Here is a 19,170-nt window from a genome sequence, read left to right on the forward strand (position 1 = left end):
TAACTTCACATGTTTTGTTCTGAAATCTATAACGAGCGTTCGTTATTTCGTTGCATTTTGCCACTGAGGGGAAGGCAGCAACTTCGAAACGACTGCACTTTCAGGTACCTACAAGTGTATTTAGGTCCATATTTCGACAACTAACACTTAAACTTAAACATTTTTTCAGTTTTAGCTCTGTGTGAACATTACTTTATAGCTCACCTGAGCCCCTATAGTTAAATGCTCATCTGAGCCCCTATAGTTTAATGCTCACCTGAACCCCTCTAGCTTGACGCCCTTATTGTGTCTACGTCCGTGCTGATGTTCTTTCAAGGCCTTTTTGAACTGAGCCATGAAAGTGCTTATTGCACCGAAGAGTTCCTCTGAATCACTGCTCTGTGATTCACCGAAAGAAGCCTGTTGAGCACAGGAGCAAAATTCATTAAATTCGGTTAGAGTAACAACTCTGTTTCATAGAGTCACCACAATAAAGGAAGTTTAAAACAGAGTAGTCGATTCTTGTGGTACAGTGGGATAGCTCAGGCACTTATTTAGAAAGAAAGGTCTCTCCAAAAATTGCGACGTCTTCAAAATGCTGGAAGATAATCTGTAACAGATTAGCCTCCCACCTGGAAAAAAATTACTTTAGTTGCTTCATACCGTAAAAGCCAGAGTTTATGAGCGGCATCTGATCAAATTTTATTCCCTAGGCCTATTTGATAATGTCTCATTCACCCCTTTCTTTTTTTTAACTCACACGACCTGTTCCCTCGCACTCTCGCACTCTCGCACTGTACGCGCAGGCGTGCGTATCGCTCACGTTACTTTTACCAGTTTACTTACCAAGACCTTGTTGTAGATCTGCTTAATCTGTTTACACTTATCACACAGCTCATTTAGTTTCTCTTCGTATTCACTGACAAACGCCTGCATTGTTGGCAAATTGTTGAAGGACAACATAGCAAAAAAATTGACAAACAAATTCAAAGGGATGGGAGAATAAATACGAGAGCACTAGACGGAAACGATAGCATAAAGGATTGAGAAGTCTAGTCCAAGCCTAGCTGGTATCTTTACGTTGTTTCCTCTGGAAAGACATTTTCTTCTTATACATAACCGTAATGTTGGACACCAAAAAATAAATAAATAAGAATTTGCAGTGGCACATCCCTCGGAGAGGCTCTTCGTCCACTGTTTCAGATCGAATTCGAATCTAGAAGTGTTGGTTTTCGTGGAGGGTGGAAAACCGCAGAACCCGGAGAAAAACCCTTGGAGCAACGCGAGAACCAACAACAAACTCAGCCCACATTGCTCCCCTAAAACCAAATTACCCAGACAGTATTATAATCAAACCCATTAAAACACATCTTCCTTGGTGGATGGCGCTATCAAATACATATTATATGACAAGGATACTTCCACATCGTTGTGCAGTTTCACATCCTTGGGATTTGTCTGGTTCCTCTTCAAGAATAAATCACTGGAATGTTTCTTTATTTTCAGGAGGTCCTTCTTCATCACTGCGAGAAAATGAGGATGCATTCCGTATAAAGAACATGGCATACCACTCGATAGTCACATAACAGCGTTCAACATAGCGAGAGATTAGTTTTAATTCTGTTTAATTTAAATTTTGAGATTTGTGATCAGGGCGAACACACGCCTCAAACGTAAACCCGGCACTCCAAAATGAATAAAAAGTCAAGATTTCTGCACATATGCACTGGCGCTAAACTGCATCGATCCATCTTGTGGCAAAAAGTGGAAAAATGAATGTAAACGCTTGCAAGCGCGGGAAAAGTCACGTAATTCAAATCACGACTGGTTTGGTTTTGAGGGCAAAGAATTCTCTTGCGATTAATGTTCTGAAGTCTAAATTAGAAAGTCAAGAATTTAAATACAAACCAAAGCAGACACAACTTTAAAGTTCAAAGGTGTTCAAAAGCGCTCTAGAACACAAGACAACGCCACACAAAACAAAGTGATTTTACAAACCTTCTACTTCAGCGAATAGAGCCTTGGATGAACCTGTAGAGGGATAAAATAAACACAAATTTGAAAGATCGTACTCTAAAATTCATCACATGTGAAAACCTAAAAGAAGATCCACCCGCATCCTACGCACTAAACAATGCTGGTGGTGCTGTTCTGAAAAAAAAAAAAATGCTGCACGAGGCGACAAATCTGCGTTGAGTTTTTTCAAGCATATTGCATTGAATTCAAATTTCCTTTTGGCGATGTCTTTCAGCGGTCAAAATGTGAGGGTTTCAAATCTTAAAATGTGATTGACATGAGATGGTATTTTTTGATATCTGATGAATAATTAAGTTCTCATCACCAGTCTACTAGGCAATGTAAGGATATTGCAAGGAGAAATTTGAGGTCAGTCTGTTTACTACTTACATGCTGCAGCTTTGGGTACGCTTTTGAGTTCGTCAGTAAAATTCAGTGTTTCAGGGTTTGACTGCTGCAGTTGAAGTATAAGGAACTTCAGAAGTGTGTATTTCTTGTTGTTCCCACGGATATCTGCCAACTGGAAATATATAATAACAAAATATAAGAATAATTAATTGGAAAGGCCGGGGTGAAGAGAGAGTTGATTTGTACGTTTAAGGGTGATCTGGATCAGGATCGGTGATCCGAGGTCACTGGGATCACAGTGCATCAAAGGAACCGATGAATCCGTGACCAGAGTGGATTCATCGGTTCCTTGGATGCACTATGATCCAGACAGATCTTGGATCACTGATCCTGATCCAGATCACCCCAAAGGAACACACCTTAAGTGTGCAAGACGTCGATCACACCGAAAAATTTCCACGATAATAATTCCCTAGGCTTCTATTTGTTCCAAAGGCGATTATGGCACGATTATACCTGGAGAAATTTTGCTTTTAACAAACGTGAATAGTTAACGTTTGAAATTCTCGTAAACGAACATCCCTGCATTCTCCAACGCGCGACAGACCTGGTATGAACAAGCTCTCCAAGTAGAAAGCTTATAATCGCAAGTCAATACGTTCTATCCTTCTAATAAGAGCTCAATCTGGCCCAACATAAGCCCAAATTTTAACCATGCTAATATTGGGGGGAGGGGAGTACAATCGGAAGCATTTTTGGTCCGAGATCTTGGGTCTCATTTTCAGGAGGCTTAAATTCTGCCGGGGGGGGGGGGGTGGTGTTATAGCAACTTCGCGGAGTGTAAGCCATTTTCTGATTTCCGTGGAGTTTCAGTGCACATCAGTTGTTACCTTTGGTAACGATTGAAGTTTAAAGCCATAGGCGCCGCCTCTGTTGCTACCAGCGTTGAGGATGTTACCAACTGACAACACGTACTCCAGCACAAGCAAGAAATTCTTGCTGTTGTACAGTTCTTTGCAGGCTTGCAATAAATTATTCACATTCTGAAAACAAACAAAAACAAAAAACAAAAAAGAAGAATTAAATTGGAAACATCGTACTCCAACCCTTCAGTTGCCACATCGCAGATAGTTCAGTAGCGTATATTAGATGAAAGATAAGATAAGATAAGATAAGAACTTTATTAACGTGTCAAAGTCGCTAGCATACAGTGTATACTAATTGGGGACACCTAACTACACAAATAAAAGCAAAGTGGGTTCAAAACCTGAATGAAAGGCTTGTAAGCTGTAAAGTAACGCCAAGATTCTACCCTGTTTTATAAGCCGGTGAGAAGCTCGCAGCGAGGGGTTTGAGAAATTTCCCGCCCCCGTCCCAATCCCCTCGCCGTTTAGTAATCAACTGCAGTTTTAACTTACTGGCGCAAGATCTTCAAACTGTGTTGGGAATTCCATAATAACCAGAAGTAAATCCAAGCGTTTCTCCAGGTCATTAATCTCGCAAAGCTAATTCAAAGAGAACATAAATAAGAACAAACAGAGAACAAAATCAAAGGTGCAATCGCTAAGGACTAACTGCAGTCTCGATAACCTCTTGTTACGGCAATGGTCACCGTTTATCAGCGACCGTTAGATCAGGGAAACTTCATGACATCATATTTCATTCAAACGATTTACCATGGAGAATTTCTTAAATAATTTTGCCATCTTAGTTTCCATCGATATCGCTCGAAGACACCTTTGTTCTTAGAAATGCAGTTGACCCAGTAACTCGAGCCTCGCGCTAACTCGAACCAAAATTTATTTCCTCTGGATAGCCTTACACGGTATCCAGTAATTTTAACTTCGATAGCTGGAAATTTGCGCTAACTCGAACGGGCTTTTTTTCCCTCTTCAGGATATTTTCTTTATAAATTTACCCTCGATAACTCAAACTCTCGTTTTTCAAAGTCTAATCAGTCCGGACTCTCTAAAATAATCGAGACAAATAGAATGGCTGTAAAGCGTCAGAGACTATTTTTTTGGTACTCTTCTACTGTTCTGCAACACTGTAGCTCACGTGTTACTGATGTGTTATTACCTTCATCATAAACTGATCCTCCGGTACTAAAGTGCTGGGATCCTCCTTGTAGTTCTTGTACATCTCAGCTTCTTCAGTTGATGGCAGAAACCTGTTTATAAAAAGAAGTAGCCTCTTGAGTCTCAAGACCTTTTAAAAAACAAAGCTAGACTAGCCAAGACAAGACAAAACTAAACTACACAACACTTAAATAGAGACAAAATTAGACTAGTAATTGGACTAGAATGTACTACGCTACAAAACCAAACACAACACTAGAATACCAGACTAGAGTGGACTAAACTAGACTAGACTAGAGTAGACTATTGTCTGCATTAGCCTAACTAGGCTAGACTAGATTAGACAAGACTAGCCTAGACTAAATTAGACCAGTTATTGGACTAGAATGGACTACGCTACAAGACCACAACAATAAACTACCAGACTAGAGTGGACTAGACTAGACTCAAGTAGACTATCCTATTGTCTACATTAGCCTAGACTAGATTAGATCAGACTGGCCTAGACTAAATTAGACTAGGCTAGCCTAGACTCAAGTAAATTAGACTAGGCTAGACCAGGCTCATTTGACCTTCATTTGCACACTGACCTTTTCAAAGCAATCACCTGATCCATGGGTAGGGCACCATCTTCTTCTCTAAAGACACTTAATTTCTCATCAATTTCTTTTGTACTGAGTTTGAATCCGCTCAAGAAAATACCTGTAGGTAATAATAACATCCCAATGAGCTCGTCTGCTCCCTTACATATGCAAACACAAAACGAGCACAAACGAGATTAAGGTTTGGCTAAGTCCGCCTTGAGCATGCGAGCTTACCCAGATTTTGCGCTCGTTTGGGATCCAAGAGTGTCTTTGCAGCTGGCTTTGTTGGTGCTGTTTGAACAAAAATAGTTATAATTAGTATTAGATTTACGCATCAAGACGCTTTGTTTTAAGATCAATATAGATATTACGAGTAAAACTGATGCAGCGTTATTTCCAGCGACAGAAATAACGGGTTTACTAATAGAAATTTGAATTTTCTTTTCATTTCAAAGTTAGAATTAAATGCGGCATTAGAAATGTTTTAAAAATTTTTTGCTCACTTATCCACCTTCTTGTACATTTAGACCCCGTTCACCCTACGCCAGTGAAATTTGAAAACGGCGTTTCCACTCTGAAACACATCAAATGTTTTATGTCCACACTACGCCAGAGAAATTTGAAAACGCAACAATCACCGGTGTTTGAGAAAACCTCAGGCAGGGAAATCACGTGATCGTCGTGATGTCATCGTTTTCAAAAAGTTCCGTTTTCAAAATGTTTTCCGTCCACACTGGTCCACACTAGAACGCAACGCCCGCATTTCCAAATTCCTCCGGTCTGAAGAACGTTTTCGAAAAGCTCCGTTTTCGTGATGGCGGATTAGTGCGGTCGGTAGGCCTAACCGTAGAAATAAAGCTGCGTTTACAAACGTCTCCAGCCTAGTATGGACGAGACCTTAATTTACCTGGATTCAAGACTTTTTCCTTTTCTTCTATCTGAAACATCTCCTCCAGTAATTCCAAGTTTATGCTCTTTGTGCGATCAGCAATATTCATCCATACTGAATTGGACACCTGATTGAAAATATTTTAAGTAATCGTCAATTTAGATTTAATCTTGGTTTATCACAGAAAATAGATTTTGTAGTAGTTAGTTAATATGCTTTCGATATGATCTGTTGATTTAATCTTCATCGATGAGTTATGTCGTTGATAGTGCATCCAGCTTAAAATTAAGCGTATATTTTTCGAAATTCTTCTCAGTCTCCTCCAATCCTAATCACCCTTGTCTTTTTTTATCTTTTTAGAGTTAACCTATCTTACAAAACCTATCTTGGAAATCTTTCATATTTTCTTCAAGTATATTTGAAGATAATTTTGTAATGCACCAAAAAATGGCTTGCCCTCATGACAGCGTTCATTCATCGTTCATTCATTCATGTTTCCTTGCGAGGTTGTTCTATTAAAAACTGAGAAAAACTTGTAATAAAATAATCAACTGTATCAAAACGTCTCTCTCTACAATTAACTACAAATCTAGAATTAAAGAAAACATTTCAAAACCCTGAATTACCAATTGTGCTGGTACTTTGTTCCAAAAGAAAGGCCGCAGTTTGACCTTGGACTGAACAGCGCAGGGTCTTCCAAGAGCACTGCCAACGCTTGGTGCCATCAGGGGAGGAGGTGGGGGCACTCCACTGGAAGGGAGGGGTGGGGGAGGCGGTGGATTGCTTCCTGATGTAGGTTTTGTCTCTTCTAAAAGCACGATATCTTCAACTTCCTCAGCAGCTTTTGAAACAAGCAAGACAAAGTAACATTATAAATATAAGTTTTTGAAAAAGAATCTTGATTAACTTATTAGATGGGAAAATACCGAAGGACTTTGAAGGCTTATAGACTTCTTGAAAACAAAAATTGAAGTCTTCCAATTGTCAAAATAATTAGGTTCATCCTGGATTGTACAAATATTAACAGCAGTGCTGCTGTTGTTCTCAATATAGTTTGCTGTATTTCGGTTTTACAAAAATCTTTTCTTTTTGTTTTGTTTTGAGTATGATGCTCTGTCTGGACACTCAAGCTGTAGTGTTACACGTACGAATCAAGGGAAAGGTTAACAGATGATGAACAACGGACAGTCGATACTGATAAGATATTAAAATATATTACAGAGACCCGGTATTAGTAGAATCACAAAAGAAAGCAGACAGTATGGAATGAGTAAAATGACTTAACCAAGTGAAAGAAGAATACAGCAGCTTTAGGAAAATGGTGGAGTGAAAAAGACTGATTATAGTGGTGGTGATGATGAGCCTGATCATTTCTTTTAAGGTGACACTGATCATTATGACACTCAGGACACTGTCAATCAAAAGTACAGTTGCTCAACTAACACTTGTAAATGGTTGCCAGAAGTTTAAAGAATTGGACAAAATCAGTGAAAGCCTCATATGAAAAAAACCTGGAGGTTTTTTTTTTCTAAACCTTCAGAAGGATTGGTAGACAATATTACAAATGTAATTAAGAGTGGTAAGCATGCACTTTACATTTTTGAGCACAAGGTTACATTACTTTGTTAACCAGCTCATGTGACTTCTGGAAACCATATAAGTGCTAGCACTAACGCCTTTGATTGACAAGGTCCCTGGACAGCTCCAAAGGTCCAATCGCATGGAGATGAACAGACGATGTGGATGACGAGTTGCGCATGTCTCTAAACAGCAGACACACATACCATGGGTCGCTATCAGATCAGAACTTTTCTCGTTCAGCTTCTGAACAGAAAGTAACACCACACCTTCTTTTGTTTGTTTCTCCTTCAGTATCTGCCGCCTCTCTTCCATTGCCGTCTGAATATCTTTGCATCCCATCCCACCGGAATCAATTTCATTTACATCGCTAAGCTTACCATCTGTAGCTTCAGTATCAGCCGTACTTGATGTTTCCACTTTGACCTCCTGAGAGGTTTTAATGTCGTTTTTGATGATACCAGAATCACTAGTACCCCCAGTAAATGTACCAAGACTTGAGAGTGATCCAGATTCGCCTTGACCGTCTGTCAATGACAAAGGCGTGTTCTTGATGTGAACATTATCATACACATCGTCGCAAAAGGCTGTTATACTAACTGGCGCTGGTGGCGCTTGATAAATACTTGAGCTATCATCAGCCTCTGAACTGATAAAACTGCCAGGTTTTGGTGGTCTTGGTGGCTTGTGCGGCGACCAAGGCTCACCAACAGCTCCATCCAATCCTTCAGAAGACTGCTGTGCTTGAGGTTTTCGAGGAATTATTTCCACTGTTTCATAAGCATTTACCGCAGAACCACTTCTACCTGTAGGCCTCACTGGAGGCACAGTTTGTTGGGGCGTGCTATCTGCTGTGCTTGATAACTCAGAGGGTTTATGAGGGCGTGGGGGTGGCATATACTCAGGGGAAGACTGTTCATTGGGTGTTGTTTGTACAGGTTTAGGCTTAGATGACCACTGTGGGATTTGCACTGCCTCATAACCATCGTCCCTTTGAGGAGGCAGACTGGGAAGCCTATCACTATCTTTTCTCCTTGGTGGTGATGTTTTGGTTGACGGAGGTGAAGGTGCACTGCTGTCTTTGAGTGACTCTTTTCTGGATTGAGGTACGCTGGTATTCCCTTCTTTTAGAGAGTCCTTTCTGGACTGAAGCACTTGCCTCCTAATCAAATAAATAAATAATAAATACATTAACCTTGTTGTCGTCAGGTGATCTGGAATAAAAGAACTTGTTTATTCAGTGGTTTCCCCTAATTAAAGAGATCAACATCAAAGGTCTCATTACAGTTTTACAGATAATTTCTTTAACCATCATTGGGAGAATTTAGCTTAAGTTCATAAATTTTCTACAATAATTATTACAATTTTGATTCCAATAACCTGTAACCTTAAAGCTGTTATCACACAGAACAGAGAAAATAGAAACTGATCACTTCTCATGAATCCTAACGCTCTGTTATAAGACTTATCAGACCCTTAGATTGGCAATAAAATATTAAGAAATAAATACTATCAATAAATTTCAATACTTTAATATATAGTTTGAACCTAGTCATACACAAATAGCACAATCACATTTCCTTTGAAATACACTATCAATAACAATTTTCACTAAGGATGGCTGCCCAGCCTTATTAGCCCATTAGGGTTATTTCGGCCAGCCATGTACTCTTTTTACTTAAACTTATTTTTGTTCATCCACCTCTGATTTCTATGTTGAGTACAAATAAAGTTGTTGATGTTGTTGTTGCTTTTGTTGTTGTTGTTGTTTCAAAAAGGTACTCACATTGTCCAAGAGAGCACTCCAGTTTTGACTTGTGAATCCAGATTTCGCACCACATCCTTAACCTTTTTGACCTAAAATGAACAGAAGAACAAATCAAATTTGTTTTTTAGGGTACAGGTTAAGTAGACAAGGACTATGTCATTCTCATTCCCAGAGGCCATAATCCTTTCTGTTAGCACCAGGAATCATGACCTCTGGTAGAAATTGGAAGGTAAGCCAGTATTCATCTGTGACAGTGGTTACTCTCTCCACACATGTTCAGAAATCATCATGGCACTTGAATGCATGTGCACCATTAAACCAGGACCAGGACGTTCTGGTTTTCTTACAGCCTGTATGTACCGGGTGACCTCTAGTTAAAATGAACATTATTACAAACTTAGTATCTGATGATGAACTTCTTCTTCTCATACTATAGCCAAAAGCTATCTTAAGATGTGAATCATTGACTTGCTTTCACATGTGATGAAATGATAAAACTTGACATTAACCTGTCAGTCACTCCACTCTCTAAAATCAATACAATTCTAATTCACCTGAACAGTAACTTGAATAGGTGCATTAACCACTGACAGAACAGACGCAAGTTGCTCCAACTCCTAAACAGAAAACAAAAATATGCAACCACTTTTACTAAGTGTTCTCACATTCTTATTGTATTGGAAAATCAGAGAAATTTGTGATCCATCAATACTCATTACATATATACAACGTACCCTTTGAAGAGTTCTAACAACTTCCTTAAGAAATTTTTCTTGCTCTGCCACTGTGGATTTGATGGCTGCAACATAATCAAATTAAGATTATTCATGATAGCCATTCAAACTGAAGAGTCATTTCATTACATCACTTTAAATTTAAATAACACAAAGAATAATTTCAGTCTAAAATAAGTAGTACCTGTTTCATCAGGAATAATTGATGATGCTCTTGAATGACGAAAATTAACTTGGGAAGCTGCAGCTATAGCCTGGAAAAAGTTTTAAGGGTTAAAACCAAAAGAGAGTGTGATGTTTAACATAACACGTTCGTTCCAAGTTTGCAGAATTCCCTATTTTGGGGGGCTATCTATGGGTGTAACAATAAATTATGGGGGACTATCTATGGTGAGTAACAATTATGGGGGAATATCTATAGGGTGTGACAATTATGAGGGAATATCTATGGGGGAAAATCTATGGGGTGTAACAAGTATGGAAGAATATTTATGTGGCGTAACAACCATGGGGGATAATCTATGAGTGTAACAACTATTGTTACACTCATAGATTACACCATAATTGTGGGGGATAATCTATGGGGTGTAATATCAGTGGGGGTTTATCTATGGGGAGGACAATCTACAGGTGGTATCTAACAGAGTTTTGTTTAGGGGAACTGCCTATGGGAGACTACAAGGGATGATCTTCTGAGGGACTTGATTTAGAAATATTGAAACAAGGGAAAGATTTACCAAGAACTTTTCAATTCCAGGAATATCTACAGAGAGAGGTTGTCTAAATATGGGATCATCTACAGGGGAGCTATCCAAACCTAAGGGTCTTTTTTACTGGGCCTATCTAAGGTAAACCATACCCACTTAAGAGCTATATTACTTAGCACAAATGGCATTTAATTATTATCTATTAGTGAGGAAACCTATTTAAAGGAACAATTTCAAATGCCCACATTAATATGCATTAGCCAGTTTTACCAGCTGGTTAATGACCTTCCTTCAGGTGGATATCTATAGATATGTCCCTGAGCTACACTGTTTAAAGCAAAATAAACTGCATTAAAAGGAACCTCAATCCATGCATCTCGTTCTCTTTCTACTGCATTATCTCCAGCATTGTTCAGATTTATGACACGGAAACTGAAAAGAAATCCACCAAGTGAAGTGTCATTAAGGCTGCATGACAACTCAACAGTAATAAGCCACACTGTACTTTGAAGACACTTGAAGCTACTTTGATGGCCAGGAAATTTAGATCACCATTGATAAATGGAGGTGTTGCTAAGGAGAACCTTATATCCATGGGAATTTACTAGAAAATAAACCCCAAACTTGACCATTAAACACCTGCTATATAGCAGTGCATGTACATGGAGCAAGCTAAGTAGGACCCTGACCTCATCATTAAGATAGCATTAGTCACTAGCCAGGTGTGGCATGTAATCACTACGTTTCACCAAACTGCTTAGTGCATGTTAGCTCATCCTTTACTTGAAGGATGCATTACTGCTACCCACTTACTGCACCCACTTTGCAGAGTGTGTTGCTGTCATCCCTATTTTATTTCAGGGTGCACCTAACAACCTTAGTTCTGTTTACTGCCAAACAATTAACACATAGTTTTAGCAACAAAACAAACATTGGACAAATCATCGATTCCTGATATTATTTCACTGGCCTCTCAGTTGACCATGTTGAGTCAGCTACAGGTCCTTTTACATTTTTGTTGGATCGAAAGAGTTTCATTTTTCACCATACCTGTATTCCTTCTTGCTTGTGATGATAATAAAAGTATTGTGATCCACACTCTTCACTTCAGCTAATCCTGGGCCCAGTTTAACAATGTTCAAAGCTGGCTGTAGCCACAACAGATAAAAAATTGAGATGACACTCATTTTAAACACAGGTATGAGATGTTTGGTTAACAAGAAAAAACACACTGTAAAAATACCACTCAGATAATAAATTTAAACTTCTTTTTGTCTTTGACTTAACACCAGCCCTCGTGAACTCAGGCTGGTTAAAAACTAGTTCCAATTCATTAAGGAAACAAATCAACGTACTGGTAGACTCAGTACAAAAACTGATTTAATTTAATAACCTCGTTTTCTTCTCCCATCTTGAAATATGACAATTCTCCTTGCTGGATTCTCAGCCATCGCCTGAGGAAGGAAACAATATGAATTTTATCAGCAATCTAATCTGATCATAGACAGGACATACACAATTGTGACCTTAGGAGTGGAAAAAAGGAAAAGCACCAGTAACCATATGGAGGCTAAGCCTAGTAAGATAAGTAATCAAAGACAACATTGTCAAGTATATAACTGGAAACGTAGACATGTTGCTCTGTAGTTGGTTTGCATTTGCTACATGTAAATCCTTTGAGAAAGACTTAATCATCTGTCATTTACAGGAAACAAAAGATTTCCAGTCTGCATCAGCTATTTGTCTCAATGCTCTCATTTTTAAAAATGTTGTATTATAGTCTTTGCATGAACAATTTTAAACCAGTTTAAGTTAGACATCAATTAAATCTTATTTTGTGGATCAAAAGGAAGTTTAATTAGACCATGTCCCAGACCAAACATGCTCTGCGTGCATAATGCACCAGGTTTTTCTTACCTCGGCCACATCATGAAGGCGGCACTGTGACCTTTCTTCTCAATTGGACCCTCTTTGATAATTTTTGCTCCATCAAGAGATGATGTTTCAAAATTCCCTGTTCACGTGAAATCACAGCAAAAGGACAATTTTATTGTAAGTGCCCATATTTAGACTTATACATGTGCAACTGAGAAAACTGCACTTCAAATTAAATAAGAAAATATACATTAAAACTGTTTCAAGAAATATTCTCCCACTAAGTGGCATAAAAATATGTCCAACAATGTTATAGTTCAGTAGTGTGGTGACATCTGCTAGATATCCCAGAGTGAGGGAGTGCGGCTTTTCCTGCCATTGCTAGTTTGCTGCTTGCCTTTTGCAACATTTTCTTCTTGCCTTTTTTGCTGAGTTTGCACCCAACACGCCCAGCCTCTGGGATTATTATGAGTGAATGTAATTATGATAAGTTTTCCACTAAGCCTCTCAGTGGAATGGGTGTGTGGTTGGGGTAGGGCTCTGACTGGATTGCCATGATCATCTCTGAGCACCTGTCAGATATCCCCAGCTCTCTAAGCAGCACCCAATCTCATGCTCATCCCTGGCAGTGCTTTCAAAATAAATAAAATGTTTACCATCAGGTTGATCACCCCTGTTCTGCTGCACAATGGAATCCAGCAAATGGCAAATCTGTTTAAAAAACCAAACAACATTGTTTATTAATGATGTGAAGTATATATGAAATAATTAATATTTGAACTGCAGTTGTAGATGAAAGTGAAGAATGATCATCACAGTAAATTTTCCAATTTACATGCAAGCAATTGGAAAGAAGAAGCCTGAAAAAAAATCAGGGCTTCAACAGGATTTGAACCTGTGACCTCTACGAATACCGGTGCGATGCTCTACCAACTGAGCTATGAAGCCACACATTGGGAGCGAGGTCAATTAACTGAGTTCATATCTTCCCCTGAGGAGTGAAATGATGTGAAGTATATATGAAATAATTCCTATTTGAACTGTGGTTGTAGATGAAAGTGAAGAATGATCATCGCAGTAATTTGTCCAATTTAAGCAATTGGAAAGAAGAAGCCTGAAAAAAATCAGGGCTTCAATGGGATTCAGAGTATATATGAATTATTTCATATATACTTCACATCATTTCACTCCTCAGGGGAAGATATGAACTCAATTAATTGACCTCCCTCCCAATGTGTCGCTTCATAGCTCAGTTGGTAGAGCATCGCACCAGTATTTGCATAGGTCACAGGTTCGAACTCCGTTGAAGCCCTGATTTTTTTCAGGCTTCTTCTTTCCAATTGCTTAAATTGGAAAATTTACTGCAATGATCATTCTTCACTTTCATTGTTTATTAATGTCATTTCCAAAAAAATACTATCACTACACCAAAAATGGTGCTTACTGACTTTCTGAGGCTCTCACTGCAAGAATTGACCAGAAAATTTTTTCAGTTACAATTTGTTACTTCTCCAAAAAGGAGGGGGTGACTAGCCACCCAATCCACCCCCTCCCCTACAAGATCTACCCCTAGCTAAAATTGATTTTCAGCTTAATCTAACTATTTATACAGGAACTCAGCAAAGCAATTGATCATCCTTTCACACCACCAATTCAATCTCCCAACCTGACCTATCACACCTCAGTCCATGCACTTAAACCTGTTAATAGTTAGTTCACAAATTGATATTACATGTAGGCCATCCAGTGTACCAGATCTGGTAGTTACAATATTACTGCAGGGCTGCAAGGTTAGAGCTTTCCAATCGAATACCAAATTAATTCCCACCTTATTCTTCTCTTCAACACTGTCAGCATCCAGCTCATAATCACTATCAAAATAGATGTAAAACCTCACACCATCCTGAAATACAAATTCACTGATAAGTCTTTTAAGAATGTAAGAGCTCAGAAATAGAACAAATTGGCTTTTTTTTGGCCAAATGAAAACAACCAAAAGGAAGGACAAACCGTATGAACAATAATTAATGGGCTCCTGAAGAAGACCAAACATGTAAATGGGTAGTAACCAGAACAAACTTCATTTAAAATAAGCCACACCATCTGTGACCACTTAATCTAGGTTAATTCACATTTACAATCTAGGTTTTAGTACTTTGTTGTTCTTACAGCTGACATCATCTGACTTTCCATCTCCAAATGGGTGCATAGCAAGACAGAAAACAGGAAGACTTTCAAAATACTTGTTAAAGTTGATTACCACTCATTTCTCCCGAGCCCTTAGGAGATCATATTTAAATATATTGAATGAAAAGGATTCATTGTCAGGAGAAAAGACTCAGGACATACCTCACTATCAAAACCTCTGACGTCAGTGAATGCAAACTTCTTGTTTCTCTTTCCCTTCTGGATAATACACAGTACTTTTTCTTGAAAGTCAAACTAAAAGAGACAAGGAGAAACATACTTCAAGACTGACAATATATCCTAAATGCATGAATTATTACACTGCAAGAGTAATTAATAGCTAAGGGTTATCATTTCTAACAACACTTATTATTATTATTATTATTATTATTATTATTATTATTATACCCAAAATTTGCTATTACTATTATTATTATCATTATCATTATCATTATCATTATTAATAACGATTTCTTAAAGCATAAACAAGTGAATATTAACATTAAAAGCTGACGTTTCAGCGTCATCGTGACACCATTCTCAAGGCAAAGTGAACAGATAATGAGATATCAATGATTTGATTTCTATAGTCTCTACAAATTAACATAATAACAAAGGATCACAAATTCTTCAAGTAAATACCTTTGCGCGAATCGAATCTGTTTGCACGTTTAGGGGTGGTTTAAGTTTTCTTATAAAAAGCATCTCCTTAATTAGGCAATCAAATTTGTTAGTACATTTGGCAAGCACGTGAAATTGTTCTGAAAGACAAGGTGGTACGTTCGAATTATGTTCGCTAAAGTAATGTTTACAAATTGACGACCTTAAAGTTTGAGAAGTCAAGCCAGCCACTGTTAACCAACAATGTGTAGTTTATAAATTTCAATGTAACCTGTGTGATGCAGGATATGTTGGTTACACTCGCGGTCACCTCCACGAACATTTGAGAAGTCAAGCCAGCCACTGTTAACCAACAATGTGTAGTTTATAAATTTCAATGTAACCTGTGTGATGCAGGATATGTTGGTTACACTCGCGGTCACCTCCACGAATGCGTTGATGGACACAAACAAAAATCGTCGTCAATTTGTAAACATTACTTTAGCGAACATAATTCGAACGTACCACCTTGTCTTTCAGAACAATTTCATGTGCTTGCCAAATGTACTAACAAATTTGATTGCTGGAACCATCCCTAAACGTGCAAACAGATTCGATTCGCGCAAAGGTATTTACTTGAAGAATTTGTGATCCTTTGTTATTATGTTAATTTGTAGAGACTATAGAAATCAAATCATTGATATCACATTATTTGTTCACTTTGCCTTGAGAATGGTTTCACGATGACGCCGAAACGTCGGCTTTTAACATTATTATCATTATTATTATTATTATTATTGTTATTATTATTGTTATTATTGTTATTATTATTGTTATTTTATTATAACATGGGTATTTTGGTTTGACTGTGTGTACATCTCGTCAAAATAAGAACCATGGCTGGACCAAAACTACCTGATATGCTGCCAAAGCATACTAAAAAGGTGCGATTACATAAAGAATATATTAATTGAGGGATCCTTTTAAGAGTCAACCATCAGTACTGTACATCATTCAGCAGATTTTCAATTCATTTTCAGAGGGGGTAAGTTATTTTTCACAACATTTTTTCACAAAAGGTATGCTCTCACCCCTCCACCAAAAATTAAAAAAAACAACATATGAAGTACGTTGATGATGTACATGTAGAGTTTAAAAAAACTGACCTTTTGCAAGGTTGGTGGAACCTAGCTAGATTTTGATTTTAAGATTTTGAGGAGGCAGGATTCCACTGGTCAGAGAAGACATCACAAACTTGACAAACCTGTAAAATTCTTCTAGAAAGACTTGTTCTATCTCTGCCATACTTGTAAACTCCAAAGTTGAAGATTTTTTCTTCACCATTTTCATCATTGGCTGGTTCACCAGCAGCAGTCATTATTCCTAGATTTTTTGCTTGCTCCATAGCTTCTTCAACAGATAATTTTCCTTCCTATTGATAAGAGTAGTCATTTGATGAAATAATGAAATACATATAAATTTAGTTTCAATATGAGATGAGCAATAGTCAACTCAGCTAAACTTTGTTGGCTATTCACTTATAGAAAACTCGGACTCCTAGTCTAATAATATTGTTAAGGAGATAGAGACTTAGGCCTAGTAGCTACTGCACAGTTGTTAACAAAATGGGCCCACCTCTCTGTATTTTTCAGCGTGTCTGTAAAGAGGATTTACTAGTAAGATAAACTTTTGAACAACTAATCGATTGACACTGACAATTACATGTAAATGAAAAAGACTGGAAGAAAATAATTTTCTACGTATAATGTGTCTTAGAAATCTCAAGCTTGTAATCTAATTTATTGCTGTATTGTCAATAAATATTCATCAGAGTAAGACAGCTGAGAGAGACACTGACTGACTTTAGCTAATCAAAATGATTCAATGTCTAATCGAAATTTTAAGATTTTATAAGTATTACTAAAAGTTCTTTCTACAATCATAAAGTAAGAAATCTTTTATTAATCAAGCCTGGTCAGGAATCACTGTAATGGGTGATCAAAACTCAATCTTTCCTGTATGGACGAAACTGCACTTGATCCATACCGTTAAGACCTAGAGCCAATTTTATCCCAGTGTGCCATCATTGTGCTTGGTTGTACATGTATGTACAAAATAACAATAATTTTACTGTGGGTGACACCAATAACATACCTTCACCATTTTCATGATCCTTATTCTTTCTGCATCACCTTCCTTGACCTCCTACATAAATAATTATCATTTAATTAATATCTAATAATACAGTATAATCCTGATTTTTCTTTTTTTGGAAAGCAATGTTTTGCTCCCTTGGACGAAAAAGCTAGCCAAGGAGAAGCTTACCCTCAATTTTTCCTACCATCTGATTTTTTCAACCAATTTCAATTTTTCCTGTTGAAAAATTAGGATAACACGGTTATGATGTAATTCATTGGCTGAAATATTCCTTTGGACTGCACGCTCCTTTCTAACCCAGTCCCGGGAAACTGAAAGAAGCCAAGTCTGTATAAGAATTAAGCAAGAATGAAATATGCAGTGATCGAAATACTAAACCTTCCTTATTGGAACAAAAAAAGGGGCCACTTTCAATTTATTCCCATCCCTTAAAGCACCTCTTCATTCACTACTAAAATGCATATCAGGGCTGTCATTAAGGGCCGTAACCCGTAACACCTGTTACGGCTGAGTTCACTCGATGTTACGGGTGAAGATGTCAATTGATGGTACGAACATGCTACACTTACCTAATTTATTTTTAAACATTTACCTGTTGAAATAAACATAACTGTTTCTTGGTGTCTTGCCTCCTTGGTTCTACTATTTATATTTTACTCTGGAGATGAACTTTCAGTTTGCTTAATGGCCGTGAATTACATTTAGACACCATTTTAAGCAGCAAAACTTATTACGCAATGCACTGCTCCTACCCTTTGAGAAATTCCGCCGACCGATGTAGAGTGTTGTCCAGGCTGATCGATCGTGTTTGGTCCCGCGCGTGTGTAGAGAAAGTTATGTTTTAATATGAATAAGAGAAAAGAACCCACGTCAAAACAGCCTGGGATCGACAGATTTTTTTTCTAAATCCCAACGGACCAATGGAAATAAGGAAGCTCACAAAACAGCCGGTCGAGGCGGTCGACAAATACCAGCGATCACAGCTTCAAGTACTGCAAGTACTTCAGCCGCACGGGGGCAACCTGTAGAACCGAGTATTATGCTACAAAGAGTGGAAGAAAAATTTCCCGAGTCTAGAAATGGTAAAGCATTTCATTCCTATTGCCACTGTAACGGAAAGAGATGTTCAATGTCTTATCCAGCTTATTTGAGCTCCTCTAACGGTAAGATAGCTTGGTAATGTAGAGATGTTATTATAATTTTTATTTCCGGTTTCACTCCCGTTTTTTGCATTTGACCATAATAACAAATTATTATAACTGTTAGCAGACATCAAACCATATTGCTGATTATGGACTGTCATTTATTTTTTTATTAAACAAGGAACACTCAAGTCTGTTGGAGATATTTAGTAACTTTATTCATTTGATCTCTGTAAATTAAGGTGCATGAATTTGAAATTATGCACTGTGAAAAACAAACAGTACTAAAATAAGGACCACTTGCATAGGCTGGTGCAACAAAGATATTATTTCACTATTTGCTGATGATGTACTATAACATATTATCACTCTGTTTCATCAGCATTTTCGATTAGGAAAGTTGCCACTTTCATGCCCTAAAAAGCAGAAAAATGCATTTCCAGGGGTTTCATGTTCAAAAAATTTCTGGGGGGCATGCCCCCAGACCTCCCTAGATGCTCAGGCCCTTTCGGGCCTTCGGAACGTGGC

General features: G+C 37.9%; 1 protein-coding gene across 5 annotated transcripts in view; it reads right to left on the minus strand.

Annotated features, from left to right (window-relative positions):
- Window positions 1-19,170, minus strand: part of LOC110054990 (uncharacterized) — a 28,712-nt gene that overhangs the window by 3,887 nt on the left and 5,655 nt on the right. For 3 of the 5 annotated variants that reach the window (XM_089298450.1, XM_089298451.1, XM_089298449.1), the window contains 26 exons: window positions 17,498-17,548; window positions 16,608-16,775; window positions 14,906-14,998; window positions 14,385-14,459; window positions 13,213-13,267; window positions 12,599-12,695; window positions 12,075-12,135; window positions 11,732-11,829; window positions 11,044-11,113; window positions 10,159-10,228; window positions 9,975-10,039; window positions 9,795-9,857; window positions 9,259-9,329; window positions 7,679-8,634; window positions 6,521-6,735; window positions 5,913-6,021; window positions 5,240-5,296; window positions 5,012-5,123; window positions 4,423-4,513; window positions 3,762-3,848; window positions 3,234-3,386; window positions 2,386-2,515; window positions 1,978-2,010; window positions 1,399-1,502; window positions 826-909; window positions 257-399 (listed from right to left, as the gene is read on the minus strand). In XM_089298450.1, coding sequence (XP_089154576.1) covers window positions 257-399; window positions 826-909; window positions 1,399-1,502; window positions 1,978-2,010; window positions 2,386-2,515; window positions 3,234-3,386; window positions 3,762-3,848; window positions 4,423-4,513; window positions 5,012-5,123; window positions 5,240-5,296; window positions 5,913-6,021; window positions 6,521-6,735; window positions 7,679-8,634; window positions 9,259-9,329; window positions 9,795-9,857; window positions 9,975-10,039; window positions 10,159-10,228; window positions 11,044-11,113; window positions 11,732-11,829; window positions 12,075-12,135; window positions 12,599-12,695; window positions 13,213-13,267; window positions 14,385-14,459; window positions 14,906-14,998; window positions 16,608-16,775; window positions 17,498-17,548 — 3,311 coding nt within the window. The remainder of the gene's footprint in view (window positions 1-256; window positions 400-825; window positions 910-1,398; window positions 1,503-1,977; window positions 2,011-2,385; window positions 2,516-3,233; window positions 3,387-3,761; window positions 3,849-4,422; window positions 4,514-5,011; window positions 5,124-5,239; window positions 5,297-5,912; window positions 6,022-6,520; window positions 6,736-7,678; window positions 8,635-9,258; window positions 9,330-9,794; window positions 9,858-9,974; window positions 10,040-10,158; window positions 10,229-11,043; window positions 11,114-11,731; window positions 11,830-12,074; window positions 12,136-12,598; window positions 12,696-13,212; window positions 13,268-14,384; window positions 14,460-14,905; window positions 14,999-16,607; window positions 16,776-17,497; window positions 17,549-19,170) is intronic. The other 2 variants (XM_089298453.1, XM_089298452.1) reach the window with 2 other exon arrangements.

The sequence above is a fragment of the Orbicella faveolata genome, unplaced genomic scaffold (genome assembly GCF_042242905.1).
Source record: "Orbicella faveolata isolate gen_17 unplaced genomic scaffold, um_ofav_v1 contig_3, whole genome shotgun sequence".
NCBI classification, from domain to species: Eukaryota; Metazoa; Cnidaria; class Anthozoa; order Scleractinia; family Merulinidae; genus Orbicella; species Orbicella faveolata.